This window comes from Catharus ustulatus, chromosome 20, assembly GCF_009819885.2.
Source record: "Catharus ustulatus isolate bCatUst1 chromosome 20, bCatUst1.pri.v2, whole genome shotgun sequence".
Taxonomy (NCBI): domain Eukaryota; kingdom Metazoa; phylum Chordata; class Aves; order Passeriformes; family Turdidae; genus Catharus; species Catharus ustulatus.
Window position 1 is genome coordinate 2,239,033 of NC_046240.1, and position 23,298 is coordinate 2,262,330.

Here is a 23,298-nt window from a genome sequence, read left to right on the forward strand (position 1 = left end):
CTTACTTCATGCAACACCATAACCTGTACTTGCAATTGCAAGAAAATTTAAGTTAGACATCTTGCCTAATAATGGCCTTAATTTCAATTATGGCTTGCCTGTTCAATAATTTTAAAGAAAAACTTTATTAACAACATAAAGAAATTATAAATTCAGAATAAAACCTTCAGACCACCCTTCTTCCTCTCTCCCACACTCTTCTTTTTAACAACAACATACAGAAACACTTCAGTTAGTTGCCAACTTAAAAATAATCTTTTTCAGTTTACTTTAGGGAGAGGAGTCTCCCCTTGTCAGGCTATAGGGATTTCTTCACAAGAAGAAAAAACAGTTCTTTTGTGACTTTACTTTCCACAAACAGCAGCCGCCTGGGAATCTGCAATCCAGAAACTCCTTCCATTTTTACAGCCTTCCCAGAGTGTGCTTATGGGCCATGTTAAGCTAATGGGGTATTTACTTTTAAGAATGAACGGTTTAAAAGCAAAGGTTCTTTTCATCTCTTTTTTCCTCTGTTCATGCCCAGGAACAGAGATCCCCTTTTTCCCTCAGGGTAAAGGGTGGTCAACACCGGTGCTTTTGCTCTTTATCTATCAAGTTGAACACTCCAAATCCCCATGTCTTTCTCCACGGTTTAGAGGATTTTTTAGTGTAGAACAGTCTATCCCTATAGCTTACAAAAGGACTTTCAGCTTAAATTCACGGCATCTCCTCATTCTTCTTTCATCTAGAACCTGACTTCTGCTTTACTGACTTTGGTGTATCCTCTCTGTTCTTTTTCCTCTCAAAGGAGGATTGAAGGTCTTCAAGTCTTATCTGAGCATTGGAAGGGTTAAAATCTCACCTGGAGGATGCAAGGCTTCGGCCAGGCCATGTCGAGCTGTGCCAGGAGACTCAGGTCGTGCTGGGAGGGGCTGGCAGTGGCAAACAGCAGTGGCTGCTCTGGAAAGGGTGGGGGGATGGCTGGGATATCAATCAGCCTCCCTGGGCACAGCTACATCACGCACTGCCCATGGCCACCCCCTCCCTGCTGGGACATGCCAGCCTCCAGACAGGGGACAGGGGCCGGCCCTGCCCCTGCCAGGGCCCGCAGTGGAGTCAGGCCCGGGCCCTGTCACCTGCACTCCTGCTGGAAGAGAAAAGGGCGAAGAGAAAAGGGCCCTTCCCGGGTTTGCTCACTTCAAAATGTGGATTCATGGAGGCGGACTAAAGCCTCCAATTAGTTTCCCAGGCTGTCAATAACCAAATCAGCCTCCAATTGGTCCCATCACCTCACAGAGGAAGTTCTCAAAGAGAAAGCTTCCATAGATGCAAAACCAGCACATCTCATCATGAAGGAAACAAAGCATGTATCAGTCTACACAAGGAAGAGTGTCACCATCAGATTGAGGGAAGTTACTATTTTCTCTTTATTCAAAAATGATGTATGGAAACTTGAGAGCATAGTGGTAGGCTACCAAACTGGTCAGCACACATGGCCTACAAGGATTTTAGTGTGGCAAAGAGCCAGTGGCAGGGTTAAAGCCTGTAACTTCTTGACAGACCATCAAGAAAGTGAGGAAGACAAACTCTTGGTATGTTACCTAAGAAAAACCCACAAGGAACAGCTTGGGAGCTTTGAGTTGCTTATTGTTTTTTCAGTAAGTGGAGAGTGTACCATGGCAACAAATATTTGAGGGATATGAAATTATTTCATTACTTGAAAAACATGACTAGGGACCCATAGCAATCCCATATCAACAACTCTTCTGTAGTCTTATGATGTTATTATTCTTTTACTACTGTAAATGATGAATTTGGTAAGTAAAAACCTGCAAAGCATCAAGCAGAAGCTGGCAAAGGAGAAAGCTGAGTTGAAGACTGAGGTCAGTAACTTGTCCAGTAGTGTGAAGTCCATCTCTATAATCACAGGAGAAGCAGAACCCTAACTTCTCTGTATTTATGAATCTTTTTCCATCCACGAGTGAAAAACCTTTATGCATTCCTTTGCAAAATTTGAAAACAGCAGAAAATAGCTTAAGCACAAGTTGACACTATCTTATCCTAGTTAAAAAATTCTGTAAAAAGTCTGAAATATAATGGGCTCATGAGATGTCACAAAAATGGAAAAATATTCAGAAAATTCATAGAACATGAAGAGGCAAGGCAATCTATGACAACTAGGAGCCCTAAAATGGCTTTTGGACCTGAGTTTTAATCACTGCAGGAAAAAATATATATGAGGTGCTATTTCCTGAGCAACACAGATGAAAATCAGGCTGTAGAAAGTGGTCGTTTTTTGTCAAGTTTCTAGGTTAGGAAGAAATAGAAAAAAAGTCATCTGTCATTTCTTCTTTAATATGTTGCCTTCCCAGATGATTCCCATTACCCTAGGAGGTGAAACAAAATGCAAGATATCAAACTGACAGAGAGGATGATATACTACAAGTGTGATCTTTGAACCAGTGCGCTGGAATTCATGTCATCTTCTTTAATTGACATGCACAGAGAACCCAGGAAGGAAAATGAATTATGAAGAATCATTTTGTAGCTGCAACTAGACACCTAAACATAGTAATGACTGTAAAAGGGGTATTACATGGGGTCTTTCTTATGGTTATATGGCTCTCAGCTGGAAAGCTTTAAGTTCCCACACAACTCAGAAGTTACATCCGCAGCAACAGACAAGTTTGTCAAAAAACTGAAAATTCATCTTGGAGTTAATCTCATGTGACACATAAAGAACAGTCAAATCTATTCTTTGTTAACGTATTTTGAAATTCATTAGAAGAAGAGGGGGAAAATCTCTCCTTTCTTTCTCTCCTTTTACCCTCTTTTGTACGCCAGAGGATGATATTTTCTTCAGTGACAATTCTACAAATACACAGGGCTATTTTTCAAACAGAAATTATCTCTGCATTTATTTTTCAGAAAGACACTGGCAATCTCTTTAAAGAATACCTGATCTCAGATGTTTCAGTTATACATGCAGTGTTGTAACACACAAATGTTCTTTAAAGAAGTGAATTGAGAAGACTGGTCATCCTCTCTGACCCTTCTTACATTGCTTCAACTTTCTGATGTTTGAGAGAAAATGTGAGTCTTTGGAAGATGGCAGAGAAACACACCACATCCCAACTCCATGGAACTTTGAACATCAGATCCTTCCTAATTCTCTGCAAAGATAATGCAAAGGAAATGCAAACCCTCCCAGGAATTCTCTATATTTCAGTGGCATTTGTGTTTATGCTTGGGAAGGCTGGAGGAGGACAGCTTGGGATCTAAATCCCGTTTTTGCATTTGGTAACCACAGGCACTGCCCAAGGGTTCTAAAATAGCAGGAGGTTGGTGAGTTAGAATTGCCAATAAATTTAAAAGATGAAAGATGTAAAATGCATCCTTAGGAATTCCTGCTAGTGTAACCTCACTGAAATTTCTTCTGGACATACATCAGAGCAAATCAGCACAGCCAGATATGGAGAATAGCAAAATAATAACTTTAAGGTTTAATTTCAAATCACCACTGATCAGTAATACTTCAGAAGTAGGTAGAAGATGTAATTAAATGTATGAATCAAGGGGGATAATCTGTCTGATCTGATCTTTTGGAAGTATCCACCAAAAAGCTAAGGAATTGTATATAGGTGCAGTAACACAAGCATGATATGGTGCCAGTCTTAGAATTAGATTATACTAGATTATTCCTATTCTTTATTTCCAAAATATTTCAGAATAGTTTCCCTCCAAAGCTCTTGTGATAGTAATCCTTCTCACTACTGCTGAGTCCTGACACACACAAATCTTATATGTCAAACAGCAATTAACAGGAGAAGAGAAGCCAACAATTCCAAGATCCAGTGTCATGCTCTTTTTGCTGGACAGCACTTCCTCCTTCCTAGATTCCTAGTCATAATATTTATAGGAGATTTATTCACATAGCTAGGAAGACCTCAAATATTTCTAAATATATCCACAAGCACGAATGGGAATCATGTACTCAGTCAAGTTTGCCAAACAATGATTTGCCAAAAATTTTTTGACCTAAGAAAGAGGAGGAGGGAATTGAATGTGCAAACCAGAACCTATAAAAGTGCCGGTAGGACAAGCCTGTTCTGTCTCTGTGGAAGGATTAAAGGTAAGAGTAGGGACAGTTGGGCGCTGGCAGAATCCCACAGCATTCCTGCTGCCTGTGAAACTGCTTTCCTCAAAGAACTGTCTCTCTCAACGGACATGCTGCCTCTCTGTTGAGGTCATGTTTTTGCCCTGTGACTTACTATTGGGAGTCTGTGTAAAGATAAGAAACAAATTGTCACTTCTCTTTTTCAGTATTGACCAGCTTCCAGGCTAAGAGTCAACTGGTGACACAAGAGGTAAGGCTGATTTACTTACTCCATAGGAAAAGACTCCAGGTTTGCTTTTTTTTTGGCATTTCTAAGGCCACTCCCCACACCCCTTTACATCTGTGCACACTAAAGCAGTAAAATTCTATCTGAGCTGTGCTGTCTTAAAGAGCAAATTTCCTTTCATACCTGTGTTGGACTCATTTGTTTGGTACCTGCTGGGAAATAATTGACCTCTTACACACAGAACTCTTAAAAGGAGATTGACTGTAAACAGAAATCCAGAAAAAAACCATGAATGGCACACGTATAGCTAAGATTTTGTCAAATCCCTCCAAATGTTTTTTAGGAAAAAAAAGAAGTTTTCCCTTTTTTATACAAGTTAATGTTAAAGGGTGAACCTGAGCAGAAAAAGGCAGAACAATTGGAAAGGACAAAACTCTGATTTCTCTACAAAGGAAAAAGGTTTGCAGAGACAACTCAGACCTCTGCTTCTGCTTACTCCACATCTTTTCCCTGATGACACTCCACCTCTATAGTTGGCACAAATTACATGAGCTAAAAGGGGGAGAGAGAGAGAAAGAATATAAATGGGCTTTTAAATTTTCATACGATGACTTCTCTTAATATCTGTTCTGCTTCTACTTGGTATTTCTGCTGCATCTTTGATAACCACTGAATCTGCCAATCAATATAAATTTCAGCATAGCCTACTGAAACAAGATGAGATCTAGTGAACTGAAAGTGTAAACTAGAAGAAGGGAAAAAAACAGCCTCAAGCAAATATACCTTTCTTTAAGATCAAATTAAAATTAAAAGACATCTACAGTAAAAAGCTGGTAAGGCAGAAGGGAGGACCGCAATAATAGATAGAGCAGAACACTACAAAACCTAAGGTCGCTGCAAAAAAGAAACTTCCCCCTTCACTGAGAACTGCCTCTCCATTTCAGTGCTGTGCTTTGCTGCACGTGGTAAGCAGCAGCCATGTCGTCAGACGCCGAGATGGCCATCTTTGGGGAGGCAGCTCCTTACCTCCGAAAGTCAGAGAAGGAGAGAATTGAGGCCCAGAATAAACCTTTTGATGCCAAGTCATCTGTCTTTGTGGTACATGCAAAGGAGTCCTATGTGAAGAGCACAATCACGAGCAGAGAATCAGGCAAAGTCACTGTCAAGACTGAAGGGGGAGAGGTGGGTAAAATACAAAATTTACAAACAGAAGTTATTTCCCAGTCTGGCTCTTAGCTGACATGCATGTACCTTCCTGCCCTCTGACAGACCCTGACCGTGAAAGAAGATCAAATCTTCTCCATGAACCCTCCCAAGTATGACAAAATCGAGGACATGGCCATGATGACCCACCTCCACGAACCCGCTGTGCTGTACAACCTCAAAGAGCGTTACGCAGCCTGGATGATCTACGTAAGTGGCAGCAGCAGCAGCTTCCTCTGGGCAGCCTCAGGAGCTGCTGGGCCAGGCTCAGGGGAAGCCAACGTGCTGTGTCCCTTCCTCACAGACCTACTCGGGTCTCTTCTGCGTCACTGTCAACCCCTACAAGTGGCTGCCGGTGTACAACCCCGAGGTGGTGTTGGCCTACCGAGGCAAGAAGCGCCAGGAGGCCCCTCCACACATCTTCTCCATCTCTGACAATGCCTATCAGTTCATGCTGACCGGTGAGTAGCTCTCATCCTAAGCATCAGGCCACAACTGTTCTGCTTTGTCTTGATAGAACCTGTCATGGAAAATGAAATAGGAATATGCAGTGCTGCGAGTTTTGCTTCTGCCTTTTTCATTCCTTTCTTTCTCTGTTCTATTGAGTTCCATGATCAGGATTCCTTTGTCATGGGTCTTTACTCTCACTTTCTCTGCTGCTCTAAAAGCAACCTGTGTAGCTGAAAATTAAAATAATTTACTCTATGCAGGAGAAGGAAAAGACCCTAGAATGGAACAGAGAAGATGCATATGGCTCTTCAGGGACATTCAGTGTTCCATGGCAAAGGGTTATAGGATAAAAGAATGCTTTGTGCATGTCATGGCCTTCCCTATGAAATTTGGAGGGACATCTGTGAAATCCACAATTCTCCAAACCTGGGTCAAAAATGTTGTGAATGTGTTTCAAGGAAAGAGTGCAAGTGCTAATTGCTTTGCAAGGGATTGAAATGGAAAAAAAGGCTTAGGAGTAAACAAGGAAAAAAATGCGGGTTTTTTTCCTTGCCATGACTTACATTCATTTTCAGTCCTTCTGTGTTCTTCATTTGCAAAGTCCATTTGTTTCTGTCTCTTCACAGATCGGGAGAACCAGTCCATCCTGATCACGTACGTACACCCCCTGCGCGGTCCCTGCAGGGCTACCTGGTGCCAGGGCACCTCCTGCCTGACCATGCACCCTCTGCTTCTCTCTTGGCTTTGGCAGCGGAGAATCCGGGGCCGGGAAGACTGTGAACACAAAGCGTGTCATCCAGTACTTTGCAACAATTGCAGCCAGTGGAGACAAGAAGAAAGAGGAGCAGCAGCCATCAGGCAAAATGCAGGTGAGGTCCCAGGATTAAACACCAGCAGCTATGCAATTTCTTGGTGAGCTAGATCCTGACAAGAAGACTTCTGTTTCAGGGGACACTTGAGGATCAAATCATCAGTGCCAACCCACTGCTGGAGGCCTTTGGAAATGCCAAGACCGTGAGGAACGACAACTCCTCACGCTTTGTAAGTTGTTACTTGTGACAACTGTCAACACCAGTTTGAATATTATTGATATCCAGATTGGTAAAATAAGTCTCAATTGACTTTCCTGCTACTTTCAGGGTAAATTCATCAGAATCCATTTCGGTGCCACAGGCAAACTGGCTTCTGCTGACATTGAAACATGTAAGACACCCTCTGGCTTAATCCCCTTCCTTCCAGCCTTCCCCACTTCTTGTTCTTGACTGTGTCCTACCATCCTTGCCAGATCTGCTGGAGAAGTCCAGAGTCACTTTCCAGCTCAAGGCGGAAAGGAGCTACCACATCTTTTATCAGATCATGTCTAACAAGAAGCCAGAACTAATTGGTAGGAAAGATCACTGACTACTCCAGGCAAAGGTTATGGAACAAAACTAAATTCCTTTTCGTGCCAATTGCATGTGACCTGACTAGGTTTTGTCCTTCTTTTCAGAGATGTTACTGATCACCACCAACCCCTATGACTATCAGTATGTGAGTCAAGGTGAGATCACAGTTCCCAGCATTAACGACCAGGAAGAGCTGATGGCCACCGATGTAAGTAGCAGAAGTTTTCTTAGGTGAAGTTTCATTTCTCTGACCTTTAACAGCTGGGGTACACACTCACCTTAACAACTGTTTTGTTAGAGTGCCATTGACATCCTGGGCTTCACTGCTGATGAGAAAACAGCCATCTACAAGCTGACAGGGGCTGTCATGCACTATGGGAACCTGAAGTTCAAGCAGAAACAACGAGAGGAGCAGGCAGAGCCTGATGGCACAGAAGGTACCAGCACAACCCATCCCAGAGCACAGAAGATACTGAACATTCAGATAGTTAAAGGCAGCGTGTCAGGGTCAGAATGATTGACTCAGCCTGTGCATTTTCCCAGTGCCAGTATTGTAGAATGATAGTGAGTCCTAGCCAGAGGACTTCTCTGGAGGAGCAGAACTCGAGTTATTTTGAATAATAAAAATTGTAAAGTCCAATGTCTTCCGAAGAGTTCTGCCATTAACATGTACACCTTTTTTATCTTTACTAATAGTTTGATTTTTTTGGAATTGCCCTTTAATATATTTTTTAAAGGAACAGTAGTGTCTACTGGTACCTTAATAACTGATTGTTTTGATGTTTAGTTGCTGACAAGGCTGCCTACCTGATGGGTCTGAACTCAGCAGACCTGCTCAAGGCCCTCTGCTACCCCCGAGTCAAGGTGGGGAATGAATACGTGACCAAGGGTCAAACTGTGCAGCAGGTAACAAAACCCCCTGTACTGTGGATAGGTTCCCTGGACTTTCTAATTTATCCTGCATTATAAATACACACCTTCTGTTTTATATTTCAGGTATACAATTCAGTGGGTGCCCTAGCAAAGGCTGTTTTTGAGAAGATGTTCCTGTGGATGGTTGTTCGCATCAACCAACAACTGGACACGAAGCAGCCCAGGCAGTACTTCATTGGTGTCCTGGACATTGCTGGCTTTGAGATCTTTGATGTAAGGAACAGGGGTTTATCAGCATGCTTGTAAACTTGTTAAAGTCTTATTGTTATGTGACAAATATTTCAGAAAGAATGCTGCTGGTTTGTTGGGGTGTTCACTTCTTTTTGTTTGTTTCGGTTTTGTTTTTCGGATTTTTTTTTTTTTTTTCATTATAAATGGTTTGATCCTTTGTAGTGTATCTAGAACATTCTGATTCCTTTAGGGTTTTAATTTCAATTAGGTTTTTGTTTTGCACATATGCCAATGAAATCTCTAATGCAGATTTTTGCTGAAGACTTGGCACATGATTTTAAATCAACATTTGTGTACGTTGGTATAGTGTTGTGCAGTGGACTCTCCTGTATCTGAATTAGTGCAGTCTAGTAGATTTCAAAGCTGACAAAGTGTGAGTTATTAAAATTATCTAAGCTTCTAGAGTCAAAAATATATGGATAAAGTTCAGTTTGACAAATTGGTCACACTGACAGAAGTTCCAAACTACTGAATCAATGAAGACAGAGCAATTACAGATCCTCCTGTGTTTGGTAAAAATAGCCCACACTGTTCTTCATCCCTAACTTTCTAAATTTACATTAATGATAATCTTGATTTGTAATTGTGCAGTTCAACAGCCTGGAGCAGCTGTGCATCAACTTCACCAATGAGAAACTGCAACAGTTCTTCAACCACCACATGTTCGTGCTGGAGCAGGAGGAGTACAAGAAGGAGGGGATTGAATGGGAGTTCATTGACTTTGGCATGGACCTGGCTGCCTGCATTGAGCTCATTGAGAAGGTATTTCTGTAATTCACAATGTGAGGTTTTTCAGAAATGCATAATTTTATATATATTTCTAAATGCAGCTTGAAATAGTAAATATGATAGTGCAGATACATCAGTTTGTATTATTTTATATTTACTGAGCAGAACAATCCCTGAGAGCACTAATATTGTCCCAGTCAGGACGTTATTTCATCTCTGAGTCTTTCTGCCTTTTCACCTTGTCCTCTCTCCTTCCTTGTACTTCTCGCAGCCCATGGGCATCTTCTCCATCCTGGAAGAGGAGTGCATGTTCCCCAAGGCAACTGACACCTCTTTCAAGAACAAGCTCTATGACCAGCACCTGGGCAAGTCCAACAACTTCCAGAAGCCCAAGCCTGGCAAAGGCAAGGCTGAGGCCCACTTCTCCCTGGTGCACTATGCTGGCACAGTGGACTACAACATCACTGGTTGGCTTGACAAGAACAAGGACCCTCTGAATGAAACTGTTGTGGGGCTGTACCAGAAGTCGTCTTTGAAGACTCTGGCTTTACTCTTTGCCTCTGCTGGAGGAGAGGCAGGTCAGTTCTATGACATTCATATTTCCATGTTTATTTAGTGACTCTACCAGCACTATGAATATCTGCTATTGTTCTTTTCTATGTTCCATTCTTATAATGACTGGTATATATATGAAAAAACTTTCTCTTTACAAGTTGTAAATATTTTTTTTTTTCTGTTTTCCAGAGGCTAGTGGTGGTGGTGGTGGTGGTGGCAAGAAGGGAGGCAAGAAGAAGGGTTCTTCTTTCCAGACTGTCTCAGCTCTTTTCAGGGTGAGTACAAAAATCATCCTCTCTACTTCTTTCCTGGGTTGTTTTATTTGTTGTTATATCTAGCTGCAATAACACCATTTAACTGCAGCTGTTAACATTTTTCTGTGTCAAGAATAATTGTTTGGTTATTCATAAATGACCTGACAGCAAGTCAGCTGGGGCCAGATCAGAAAGATGTATTTTGATCTCACCTTTCTTCAAATGCTAGAAAAAGAACTGAGGTCAGGCTATACACCAAAGTACAAACAATAAGAATATGGTTATTGCAAAGGAACTTCTTTTACTCAAAATTATACTTTTTGCTATGAACAACTGGTCACCATACTCCATAGTTTTTCTGGCTGAGTGGATATATCCCCCAGTCTTGTAAAAACACATTGCAAAGTTTTGTGACTTTCTCTGCTGCTCAAGGGTGAAAGACAGAAGAAAACTCACGTTAAAAAGCTGCAGTTTGGAATTACAAACCTGTTAATGTTTTATGAAACTTTTCTCACATCTGAAAGCGTAACTGAGTAGGTAATATTTGTCAATTAAAAACCTTTACTCATGAACCCACAGGAAAATCTGAACAAGCTGATGACCAATCTACGGAGCACTCACCCCCATTTTGTGCGCTGTATCATCCCCAATGAGTCTAAAACACCTGGTAAGAACCATGAGCAGAGACTAAAAATAGTGTGACAGCCATTTTTCTCTATGTTTTATCATGAATTGTCAAACAATTGTCTTATTGCTTAGGTGCCATGGAGCACGAGCTGGTGCTTCACCAGCTGCGCTGTAACGGCGTGCTGGAAGGGATCAGGATTTGCAGGAAGGGATTCCCCAGCAGAATCCTCTATGCTGATTTCAAACAAAGGTCAGTTTACTTTCTTATTTCCATTCTGTCTTTCCTGCTGATGTTTTACATCTATCACTTGAGGGTATTTTTTAACACTAGCTCTTTCTGGTTATAACTGGAAGAAAATTGAATGTTGGGGACTAACAAAAGGCAACATATATGGCTAGCAAAAGAAAAATTGTTGAGAAATGAAGTGTCAGGTGTCCTCACTGACTGTGGAGGCATCTGAGTATGGAAGCACAGCAGAGCTGCAGAAGCCAATGATTACAAGACTAATAAATGCAGTTTAGGAATGGTAGCAGCAGGTTCAGGTAAAAATTACAAACTAAGAGTTCCTTGGCCACTGCATCAGCTGCAAGTTTCGGGGGAAGAGGCTTTTCTCCAATACAGAGAGTATGGGAAAGTGCCAATGTTCCTCTCAAGCAATTTTCTACAGCATAGCTTAGTAAAAGAATATGGATTGAACTGACAGAAAATCAATGTCATGATCATGGCAGGTCCCCTGAAGACTGAAAAAGTTTCCTTAATGTTGTTACCAGGTTAACACTTTACCAGAAGGGTATCTCTAAACAAGGGAAAAAATTCCAACTTCCTCAGCCTGATTCTGCTGCAAACACTGCACTTAGTTTCAGTAAACAGAATATTCTGAGGACTTGACATTCTCTTCAGTTCTATTTCCTCTAATTCCACAGATACAAGGTGCTTAATGCCAGTGCCATCCCTGAGGGACAGTTCATCGATAGCAAGAAGGCTTCTGAGAAGCTCCTTGGGTCAATCGATGTGGACCACACCCAGTACAAATTTGGACACACCAAGGTACAAATGCTCCCATTCCCTGTGTCCCTGGGCTTTGCTCTACCTGACAGTGATGTGCTGCAACATTCTCTCTCTCAAGGTGTTCTTCAAAGCTGGGCTGCTGGGACTCCTGGAGGAGATGAGGGATGAGAAGCTGGCACAGCTCATCACCCGCACCCAGGCCAGATGCAGGGGCTACCTGATGAGAGTGGAGTACAGGAGAATGGTGGAACGGAGGTACACCTTCCTCTTCTTCAGCTAAAGTCACTCAGCTTGGGGGAAATCGTTGACACTCCTCAGGCTGAGAATATTCATCATATATTTTAATTCTTTCTCAGGGAGTCCATCTTCTGCATCCAGTACAACATTCGTTCATTCATGAATGTCAAACACTGGCCATGGATGAAGCTGTTCTTCAAGATCAAGCCTTTGCTGAAGAGTGCTGAGTCTGAGAAGGAGATGGCCAACATGAAGGGGGAGTTTGAGAAAACCAAGGAAGAGCTTGCGAAGTCTGAGGCAAAGAGGAAGGAACTGGAGGAGAAAATGGCATCTCTAATGCAGGAGAAAAATGACCTGCAGCTCCAAGTGCAATCTGTAAGTAACATGAGTGTATTTCTTCCAGGTACCCTCATAGCACATGCACAATAAAATTTCGGAGAAAATATTTTAATATGAGTAATGGAAGGTAAAATCCAGACCACTCAGTGCTACCATTATAATATGAGGTTCTAGCTTGGGAATAACTTTTGAAGCATGTAAGCACATAGGTCTGTTTCTCCAGGTTCGCAATATAACATCCAACGTACTCACTGGAGATTGGTATTTACAGTTAGCAGAGTCTGCAGAGTGATTAATTTACCAACTTATGCTGGTTTCAATCAGTTGCCCAAATAAAAGAACTCTATGCCATTTTACATGACACATGTTATGTCACCTTTCTTTCTGCAACCACTATTCCAGGAGGACACAAAACCCCTCTGCATTATGTCACAGTCCCATAAGTACCTTTTAAGTCCATTGGGAGATCAAGGGATTGGTCAATATTTCCACATTACTTTGTGTCTTTAGATATTGCCTTCACAGATTCAAAATAAAATCAGATTCAAATTGAAACCTCTGATTGAGCCTAAAATATATATCAAATTATCGCATCCATAGAAAATTTATTTGAAGTCAGTCTTTCCTAGAATAGCTTATAAAAAGATAAAGAAAAGAAAATTACTACACATTTACATAAGGTACTTAACTTCTAGAGAAAGTAATGAAAACTCTTGAGAATAAAAGTATTACAGGGTATTATCATTTTATTCATAAGAAAAATAAGAGAGAATAATTGCTAAGAGTAAAAAATGAGATAGAATAAAAATCTGTTCTGATTTACAAGAGGCTGTCCAAAAGAATCACTTCCTGAAATGAAACAGAAAAGAATAATTCCATGTTTCTTTTAATCAATGACAAATATAATTTCTCTATTCAGCTTTTGTGAACACTTGTGATTAGCAAACAAATCCATGTTTCCCTAATAGGAAGCTGATGCTTTGGCTGATGCTGAGGAAAGGTGTGACCAGCTCATCAAAACCAAAATCCAGCTGGAAGCCAAAATTAAGGAGGTGACTGAAAGGGCAGAGGATGAAGAGGAAATTAATGCTGAACTGACAGCCAAGAAGAGGAAACTGGAGGATGAATGTTCAGAGCTGAAGAAAGACATTGATGACCTTGAGCTAACACTGGCCAAGGTGGAGAAGGAAAAACATGCCACAGAAAACAAGGTATGAGGCAGAACCTGTCACTTGCACTCTGGAAAAGAGCCCTGTGCTATTACGGGACCTGTATAGCTACTTCCTTTATTTACATTTGATGCCTTCTTCCTAAAGGTGAAAAACCTGACTGAGGAGATGGCAGCCCTGGACGAGACCATTGCCAAGCTGACAAAAGAGAAGAAAGCCCTCCAAGAGGCCCATCAGCAGACCCTGGATGACCTGCAGGCAGAGGAGGACAAAGTCAATACTCTGACCAAATCCAAGACCAAACTGGAACAGCAAGTGGATGATGTAAGCACACAGAGCAGGAACAGGACAGGTATGGAGTCCTGGCTGGTAGAGCACTGATGGTCTTGTTGTGTTTAGCTGGAAGGGTCCCTGGAGCAAGAGAAGAAACTGCGCATGGACCTGGAGAGAGCTAAGAGGAAACTGGAAGGAGACCTGAAGCTGGCCCAGGACAGCATCATGGATTTGGAGAATGACAAGCAGCAGCTGGATGAGAAACTGAAGAAGTAAGTGTGGCTCTGGGGCACCTGAGTGTTGGGGGGCAGCACTTGTCTTTTTTCTTTGAGCTCTAACATGGTTCTAACTTGGCCCAAAGGAAAGACTTTGAAATCAGCCAGATCCAGAGCAAAACTGAGGATGAACAAGCCCTGGGCATGCAACTGCAGAAGAAGATCAAGGAGCTGCAGGCAAGTGTCTGTTCCTTCCCCTGCCTTGCTCAGGCTCAGCTCAGGCAGGAGGAGGGCACAGGTGTGAAGGGTCCCTGCTGTTCTGCAGGCGCGTATTGAGGAGCTGGAGGAGGAAATTGAGGCAGAGCGAACCTCTCGCGCTAAAGCAGAGAAGCATCGGGCTGACCTGTCCAGGGAGCTGGAGGAGATCAGTGAGCGCCTGGAAGAGGCAGGAGGGGCCACAGCAGCTCAGATTGATATGAACAAGAAGCGTGAGGCAGAATTCCAGAAGATGCGCCGTGACCTGGAAGAGGCCACGCTGCAGCACGAAGCCACGGCTGCCGCCCTGCGCAAGAAGCACGCGGACAGCACAGCTGAGCTGGGGGAGCAGATCGACAACCTGCAACGTGTGAAACAGAAGCTGGAAAAGGAGAAGAGTGAGCTAAAGATGGAGATTGATGACTTGGCCAGCAACATGGAGTCTGTCTCTAAAGCCAAGGTACACCAATATTTTACAGGCTCATTGACCCAGTGGGATACAACACAATTCTTGAACCTGGCCTTCTTCAGAGTGTGGATGGTTAACTCTTCACTTTCCATTTGCTGAAACACAGGCCAACCTGGAGAAGATGTGCCGCACACTGGAAGACCAGCTGAGTGAGATTAAGACCAAGGAAGAGGAGCATCAGCGCATGATCAATGACCTCAATGCTCAAAGAGCTCGTCTGCAGACAGAAGCAGGTGAGACACACATATCTACATGTGCAGATCAATAACATCTCAGAGATATTGCAAAAATGACGCTTCTGGGCATATGATCTGTCCAACACACTTTGTGACACATCTACTGGAAGTGTTTGAAATGGGATCATAAGTTTCAGCATGGACTGCAAACGGTCTGGTTTTACATCTCCAAATGTTAGCAGTGTCACAATCAATGGCATTAAAACTGTTGTGTATCTGCAAATTTTCTTAGGTGAATATTCACGCCAGGTGGAAGAGAAGGATGCTTTGGTTTCTCAGCTGTCAAGAGGCAAACAGGCTTTCACCCAACAGATTGAGGAACTCAAGAGGCATTTGGATGAAGAGATAAAGGTGAGAAGGCTTATTCCTAAATATATTAAATATGTTAATCAACATGATGAAAGGGACAAAAGCAACCATTTAGATAACGGAGACTTTTCCCATTGGGGCATTGCTTTTTTTTCCGTGTAGTCTATCCATTAATTCTTTTGCAAATTCAAAGATCTTTCTCATCACAGGTCTTTCTTAGATGTTCCTATTAAGGACATTTCCCAGGATATTTCCTTTCATTTTGATACTGTTTTTTTTTCCCCCAAGGCCAAGAATGCCCTGGCCCATGCCCTGCAGTCTGCTCGCCATGACTGTGACTTGCTCCGGGAACAATATGAGGAGGAGCAGGAGGCCAAGGGGGAGCTGCAGCGAGCCATGTCCAAGGCCAACAGCGAAGTGGCCCAGTGGAGAACCAAATACGAGACAGACGCGATTCAGCGCACGGAGGAGCTCGAGGAGGCCAAGTATGTGGGGAATGTTGAGAACACTAGCAGAGACTAAGATTGGACATTTGAGGATCCCACTTTACATTGTGATGAAGAAGTCAGTTTCCTCCTTCACATGGGGTCAAAAAGAGACAAAATATGACAGAAAGCATGTACACATTGGGAAAAAGCAGAAAGATCCAGAGTAGCAGAGAGAGGCCAGCAGAGAGGGAACCGCTGCAGGATTGCTCCTGAATTCAGACATGGAAATAGAGTGGCTGTCTGGGAGAAGTCTTACACCTCGCTGTGAATAGGGGTCACAGAGTAGCAGGGGGCTAAATTTACTCTCGTGTAACACATGCTGCTTCATACCACAGGCTTACTTATGCTTTCCACTTTCCAGAAAGAAGCTGGCCCAGCGTCTGCAGGATGCAGAGGAACATGTTGAGGCTGTCAATGCCAAATGTGCCTCCCTGGAAAAGACAAAGCAGAGGTTGCAGAATGAAGTGGAGGACCTGATGATTGACGTGGAGAGATCCAATGCTGCCTGTGCTGCTCTTGATAAGAAGCAGAAGAACTTTGACAAGGTCTTTTGGCCTCCAGCACCAGCACTCCTGGCCAGAGCATGCCCCCATGATGGCCACAACCCTACTCACAGCCTGTTTCTCTGCAGATCCTGGCAGAATGGAAGCAGAAGTATGAGGAAACACAAGCTGAGCTGGAGGCCTCCCAGAAGGAGTCTCGCTCTCTCAGCACAGAACTGTTCAAGATGAAGAATGCCTATGAGGAGTCCTTGGACCATCTGGAGACAATGAAGCGGGAGAACAAGAACTTGCAGCGTAAGTCCATGGCCCTCTGCTCCACACTGCCCTTTCTCACAAGCTTGTCTCTCTGCCACACTTAACGGCTCTGGGCCTGCAGGGATAAGAACATGCCTGGCCCCTTGATGCACCAGAGCCTTTCTCCATTCAGCTCTGTGCTTGACCATGCTGCTTTTCATCTTTCCTTGCAGAGGAGATTTCTGACCTCACGGAGCAGATTGCTGAGGGAGGAAAGGCGATTCATGAGCTGGAGAAAGTCAAGAAGCAGATTGAGCAGGAAAAATCTGAAATCCAGGCTTCTCTGGAGGAAGCTGAGGTACATGACCATAATCACTGGTGTCTGCACTAAATAAATGAGGAAATAGGGCTGAAAAGGCCTGGATTATCCTCTATTCTGGCTGGGGAGTGCAGACAGCTGAGATTTCTGGTAACAGTTTGCAGTTCCCTAGAATGTAAGAAAAAGTCTAATCAATGTTGTCAATGTTTATGTCCACTTTTCCAGGCTTCCCTGGAACATGAAGAGGGGAAGATCCTGCGCCTGCAGCTTGAGCTCAACCAAGTCAAGGCTGAGATTGACAGGAAGATAGCAGAGAAAGATGAGGAGATTGACCAGATGAAGAGAAACCACCTGCGAGTTGTGGAGTCCATGCAGAGCACCCTGGATGCTGAGATCAGGAGCAGGAATGAAGCCCTGAGGCTGAAGAAGAAGATGGAGGGAGACCTGAATGAAATGGAGATCCAGCTGAGCCATGCCAACCGCCAGGCTGCAGAGGCACAAAAGAACCTGAGAAACACCCAGGCAGTGCTCAAGGTATGGCACAATTAAAGATTTTCTGTGTTCTGACACAGCTAAGTTTTTTTCCTTATGTTATAATTCCTTCAGTTCTAAGTTGTTGGGGAAATAGGAAATATCAAAATAGAAGACACACACCTCCCAATATGTGGTATCTCTCTTTCCAGGATACCCAGCTGCACTTGGATGATGCTGTCAGAGCCCAGGATGACCTGAAGGAACAGGTGGCCATGGTGGAGCGCAGAGCAAACCTGCTGCAGGCTGAAGTTGAGGAGCTCCGGGCAGCCCTGGAGCAGACAGAGCGGTCGAGGAAAATGGCTGAGCAGGAATTAATGGATGCCAGTGAGCGTGTGCAGCTACTCCATAGCCAGGTCTGTCTATAAAAACAGTATTTATAGTATTGCTCCAATTGTGTAAATTAACTTGAGTGGCTGAGCTGTAACAGTATTTTATTAAATGCAGTGGCTTTCACAGTAAATAGAAAGCAATAAGTGATAGATAATATTAAGACTGTTATTTCAGATGTAGATACAATATGAGTTTCACTAAACTACAGTATAGATACCTTAATATTAATAAATTCAGAGAAGTTGGTGAGGTTGTTACTCTTTTACGTGAGTTCAACACCTTTGACGTTTTCATTTGAGACTTTAAAGGCAAATGTAGCCTTACCATGAACAAAATAGGACCACACTAATTCTGTCATTAATGTAATTTAACAATGTCATTGTAAGTATTCTATTGAAGCATCTCAAAGTTTCATGGTCACTAGACTGTATATGATAAGGAAAGTATATTTTTCATTTTTCAGTCTAAATTCCTTCTTTGTTATCTGAGAAACTGTGAGAGAAGACTTCATGGAGGATGCTCACAAAATACCAAAGCACAACATATATGATAAATTAATAGCTAAAACAGTAGATCTCTTAGAATCCAATATGACCTGATTGCACGATCTATATTAAATAAACCACTTATCCTGTACTTGATACGATACGCAAACTAACAAAAACAAAATCATGTTCATGCTCTTCAACAGAACACAAGCTTGATCAACACCAAGAAGAAGCTGGAAACAGACATTGCCCATATCCAGGGAGAAATGGAGGATACCATCCAGGAAGCCCGCAACGCTGAGGAGAAGGCCAAGAAGGCCATCACAGATGTGAGTTGGGTGCTCCTGGCATTGCTGATGGTGAATGTGCTCTGCCCAAAATATCTCCAACCCTAAAATGGCTTTGACCCTTTGCTCTGACCAGGCGGCCATGATGGCAGAAGAGCTGAAGAAGGAGCAGGACACCAGTGCCCACCTGGAGAGGATGAAGAAGAACCTGGACCAGACAGTGAAGGACCTGCAGCACCGTCTGGAAGAGGCCGAGCAGCTGGCACTGAAGGGAGGGAAGAAGCAGATCCAGAAGCTGGAAGCCAGGGTGTGTAAGGCTGGGGCTGTGCCTGAGTGAGCATGTCCTTGGAGAGACATTGCCAGGGAAGCTGCAGGGATGGGCTTGTCCTTGCAGGTGCGGGAGCTGGAAGGGGAGGTTGATGCTGAGCAGAAGCGCAGCGCTGAAGCCGTGAAGGGAGTGCGCAAGTACGAGCGGAGGGTGAAGGAACTGACCTACCAGGTAAGGCAGGAGGTCTCCTGCTCTGACAGGGTTTTCTCACAGTGAGTCACATTCTGCAATACCATCCCCAAGGGGAACTGTTACCCTTGCATGATGGAGGACCATGAATTGAATCTCTATCTTGTTTGCCAACCTCTTTAGTCTGAGGAAGACAGGAAGAATGTCCTCAGGCTGCAGGATCTGGTGGACAAGCTGCAAATGAAAGTGAAATCCTACAAGAGACAAGCTGAGGAAGCTGTAAGTACCAGTTTATCCATTCCAATATACTTTTTTTTCTGACACACATAACATCCTGAGCAGCTTCTTATCTTGGTTCTGAATCTGCTCTGCTAGTGCAGCTGTGACATTTGAATTTTTGTCTGCCCAGTTTTCTGGTACTAAATGTCCACACGCTGCCTGTTGTTTTCACAACTCCCTCTTGCCTCACAGGAGGAGCTGTCCAATGTCAACTTGTCCAAGTTCCGCAAGATCCAGCACGAGCTGGAGGAAGCCGAGGAGCGGGCTGACATTGCAGAGTCACAGGTCAACAAGCTCCGAGCCAAGAGCCGGGAGATTCATAAGAAGATAGAAGAAGAGGAATGAATTTCCCAAAACTAAAAAGTGACCTGAGGCATGCATAAAATGTAAACCTCTGTGTTGCTTTCTTCAGTAATTATCATTTATGTCTAGGTAATAAAGACAGTAGAGACCCTTGCATATGAACAGTGACTATCATGTTTTATTTATTTATTCTAGCATTCATTACTTTTGAAGTACATCAACACAGTTCATTTTCACATTTAAAATTATATCAAACAGCAAAGCATTTTTACACTTGCATTTCTAAAAATGCATGAAGAATGGTAATAATTATATGGGTTTATTCTTCCTCTTGCAATGATAAGCATGCATTTCTTTGATGGACTAAGACTACATTCTTTCAAGTGATTTTTGTCTTCTTAGGAAAAAATATAAAGTAATAGGAGGAGAGATTCCTGAAACTTTTAGCATATACACCCACACCCACACAAATATATATATATATGTAAATAACTATATATATAAAATTTTTATTAATTGAAAAATTTTGCTTATTTGGTTAAGATTAAAAGTATGGGAAATGCAAATTTCTTTCCAAGAAGTGACAAGCAGTCAAACCAACATGGTGAGGAAGTGGCATGAAGAGATATCCCCACTCCCTTTTTCTGTAGTAATTTTATTTCCTGCATAGCACAAAATTACATTCATTCACATGCAGGATGAGTAAGAGGAATCCACATTTAAAAGACTATGGAAGAAAGAATACCTAAGACTTAGGTCTCTATTTATAATTTCAGTCAAACCTTCCACTGCCTTTCTAGGTTCAACCCTTCTGCTCTGTCCACAACCCGACTGTCCTGTCAGTTTATTGTCATTCTCAAAATGCTATGCCTGTTTGTTTTCCTAAGAACCAACAATTAGCCCACAATATTTTATTTTGCATTAAGCTGAACTAGACAGTCAACTTTTACATGTTGATTGGAAATGTAAAATACAACATTGGTTGGATAAGGTATCTAAATGCTGATCACACTTTACAGAAAAGCAATTAAATTGGATGGTTTGGGAATGCATTCAAGGTGTCTAAGAGCCTGGTAAATTAGAAGCAAAGCTGGATAGGTCCTCTTACTGCTGATAATTTGTTTTTGCCAAGACACAGAGAGGGATATTGACTGTTTGATATTTTGTGTCAAGCTTTAGCAGGTCCCTCAAACTTGTTTATTTAATGCAAGTCCTAAACGTGTTCTATCCCACCAGAGGTGTCAGTCCCTGGCTGACCTTCCTATGTCCCTTTTGGATATCCTTTCTAATCCTTCAGCTAGTCTACGAGTGCTGTAAAACCACTTCTTTAAAATTATAATTCTTAATTAAATATAAAAATAACATTTGAGCAGCAGATGACGGAGCTGGGAAGGGACTCCATTCATTGTAGAAATGATAGTTTAGGGTCCATCATAGCTGAGTGTCTCTGGGATTTTTTGGTGCTCTCTTGAACTCTTTGGGCCCTTGAAGCACATTTTGTATGAGCAGGACCTGTATTGCCTGTGACTGATGTCAAACACGGCCCAGCTGCATGGCCCATCACAGGATGTGTCAGTGTGCTTCTAAATGCCCTGCTCTTCTAAGGGCTCATCAGAGACCTCCATTAACAGACCACTGTTTTTCAGAAAGGGTGACAGGGTGAATGAGGGAACCACACTTGAGATGAGCAGCAAAAAGCTCTTTTCTGTTCTTTTAGTATGTTGCATTTCTCCTCCATCCACAGTTTTTTTGCTGTGCCCCAACCATTGTGTGGACAGATTGTGGCATGAGATGGGGCCCTACAACACTCCTACCCACCACAGAGGCCACAGTACAGGTGGAAATGCTCCTTCAGCCAGGAGCTGCAGTAACCCAAGGGAGCCTCTGCCAACAAGGCAGAAGAGGAAGAACTGTTTTCTGCTAATGCTAATGTATTTGTATTTCCCCATGCAGCTGCTTACCTACATCCAGTTGCTTCCCAGCAAAAGCAGGATGTGGGAGGGGAGCTGTGGGAGGCAGGGAGGGGAGTAGTGGGAGCAAGACACTGGTTGGGCACAACAGGAGACTAGGGAAGACTCCACCAGGGCCTTGAACCGTAACAATGCAGAGCAATATGGGCACTCTAGGCAGGTGCAAAAGGGAATCTGAGTATTGCAAAAACCAGGCCTTTTCAAGCAATTAGGCCTTTATCACTTACATTCCATTTAAGCACAACAAGCTTAATTCAACCAACCACTATACACCGCAATGTGAACACATAATGGTTATATAACTTGTTTCATAACTTGAGTCATTCCCGGACTCCTTTTCTACTCAGCTGAAGTAACAGCAGTGAGTCGTAATTTTACAAAGGTAACAAGGCCTTCATATTGTAAAGTTTTATTTATCCCCAACATTGAACTGGCCTCTCCCATGCTGTTGGGCCCTGCCAGAGGCAGTACAGAAAGACACACCCATAAATACCAGCCTCCAACCGGTTTTAAAGCTCTTTCGATGGTTTATCCACCTTATAGGAATTTCAACAGTTCCCTTTTCCTTTTCACTATTTTTTCAGCCTCTGTCATCACCCCATGCTTTGCCCCAACATCTCCCAGCCAGCACCTTCCCTGACTGGCTGCAACCTCTTTGTTCAGGCATAAGAATGAGGGAGGGAAGCAGGGGGTGAGCCTGTCAGAGATAGGCAATGAAGAAAAATATTGTGGCATGATGCTCATTTAGTCCTTTCTTCTACTGATGAAGCACCGATGATGGCAGGGAATTGAAAGAGACCCAGACAACTTCTAGAATATAGCTAAAATGGGAAATAATTTACTTTGTTGTCTATATTGGTTTTTTCTCCTTCTTTGTTTGTTTTTTTTTTTTTTTTCCAGAATGTATCCTAAGTTAGTCTTTATGCCCTTTCAGGCTACAGTCATTTGTTTAGCGAACATCCACTGCAATCAGCTGCAATTGTTTTCCAGCTGGTGTTTATCAGGGATTACAGTTTATCACTGTTGGCTGCTTGGAAAACTGTGTTGTTAGCCCAAACTGAACACATTGTAAAGTATTAACAGGTTATATTAAAAAGGAGAAATTTTTATTGGCAAAGATTTTTGCTATTATGCTCAATAAGCAAAGTTTGTCCTTTTAAAGTGCCTTAAACATTTTCTTTTTGAAGAAACTACCATCTTTTAACAAGTCTGAGAGGTGGCTGAAGAGGCTGCTGAGGGCTCCCACTTCATTGTAGCCCTGCTAGAAGGATTTATAGATTCCTCTGCTCAGACAACTGCTGTCTCTCCTTTCTCAAGCGGCAATACAGCAATTCTAGCTTCAGTAATTGTTACCAGTGTTCAAAATCAGCACAAACCAGACACAAGGAGAGTGTCGAGGTTTCAGTTTAACCAGGTGGAAACATCAATTTTGTGTAGTGGTTTTGATTTACCAATTTAAGATTTCCTGGCCAATGCACCAAGTAGTGGCGGTGGGTCTAGCGCTGGCCAAATCACCACTGCACCCACTAGAATTATTTACTTGTTTCCTGCTGTGAGATAGAATTAGGACAAAGGCAAAACAGGCTTGAACTTTGAAGGGTATGAAGAAAAACTTTATTACCAGAAACTACAATAAAAATCATAAGAATCAGAATAAAACTTTCAAAACACTTCTCCCCACAACTTCTTTTCTTTCACACTGACAATGTACAGAAATAAATCAGTGAGTTTACCATCTTTCACCAATTTACATAGGGAGATGAGATTTCTCTTCAGTCTATGGGGACTTCTCAACAAGAGACTGTTCTCTCGTGGTTTCAATTTCCACATATAGCAGCTGCCTGGGAAATCTGCAGTGGTGAAATCCCTCCCATTTTTCAGCCTTCCTAATGAATATATGGGCCAC

General features: G+C 42.7%; 1 protein-coding gene across 8 annotated transcripts; it reads left to right on the forward strand.

The window, feature by feature from the left end:
* The first annotated feature begins 5,300 nt into the window (after nt 1-5,300).
* LOC117005185 (myosin-1B-like) lies at nt 5,301-19,464 on the forward strand. Of its 8 annotated transcripts, none has more exons than XM_033076597.1 (38): nt 5,301-5,504; nt 5,592-5,735; nt 5,830-5,986; nt 6,602-6,629; nt 6,727-6,844; nt 6,924-7,016; nt 7,115-7,178; nt 7,261-7,359; nt 7,465-7,568; nt 7,659-7,797; nt 8,148-8,266; nt 8,357-8,506; nt 9,116-9,286; nt 9,525-9,859; nt 10,005-10,083; nt 10,642-10,729; nt 10,822-10,939; nt 11,614-11,737; nt 11,817-11,953; nt 12,055-12,310; nt 13,243-13,485; nt 13,591-13,767; nt 13,843-13,988; nt 14,078-14,168; nt 14,257-14,646; nt 14,762-14,888; nt 15,124-15,242; nt 15,489-15,685; nt 16,050-16,233; nt 16,320-16,485; nt 16,659-16,783; nt 16,970-17,278; nt 17,428-17,631; nt 18,300-18,425; nt 18,520-18,690; nt 18,778-18,882; nt 19,024-19,119; nt 19,312-19,464. In XM_033076597.1, exons 1-38 carry the CDS (start codon nt 5,301-5,303, stop codon nt 19,462-19,464), a joined length of 5,856 nt encoding a protein of 1,951 aa, XP_032932488.1. The 8 variants fall into 8 exon arrangements, with proteins under 8 accessions (XP_032932488.1, XP_032932490.1, XP_032932489.1 ...); XM_033076599.1 differs by having other exon boundaries at nt 9,525-9,835; XM_033076598.1 differs by having other exon boundaries at nt 9,525-9,831; nt 9,998-10,083.
* The last annotated feature ends 3,834 nt before the right edge of the window (nt 19,465-23,298 follow it).

What these genes read in the sequence shown, in the direction of transcription:
- LOC117005185 (XM_033076597.1), top strand. Translation starts at nt 5,301, where the DNA reads ATGTCGTCAGACGCCGAGATGGCCATCTTTGGGGAGGCAGCTCCTTAC. An exon ending in CTATCAGTTCATGCTGACCG is followed by an intron (nt 5,987 to 6,601) that starts GTGAGTAGCTCT and finishes GTCTCTTCACAG; the next exon opens with ATCGGGAGAACCAGTCCATC. An exon ending in CAATGAGTCTAAAACACCTG is followed by an intron (nt 10,730 to 10,821) that starts GTAAGAACCATG and finishes CTTATTGCTTAG; the next exon opens with GTGCCATGGAGCACGAGCTG.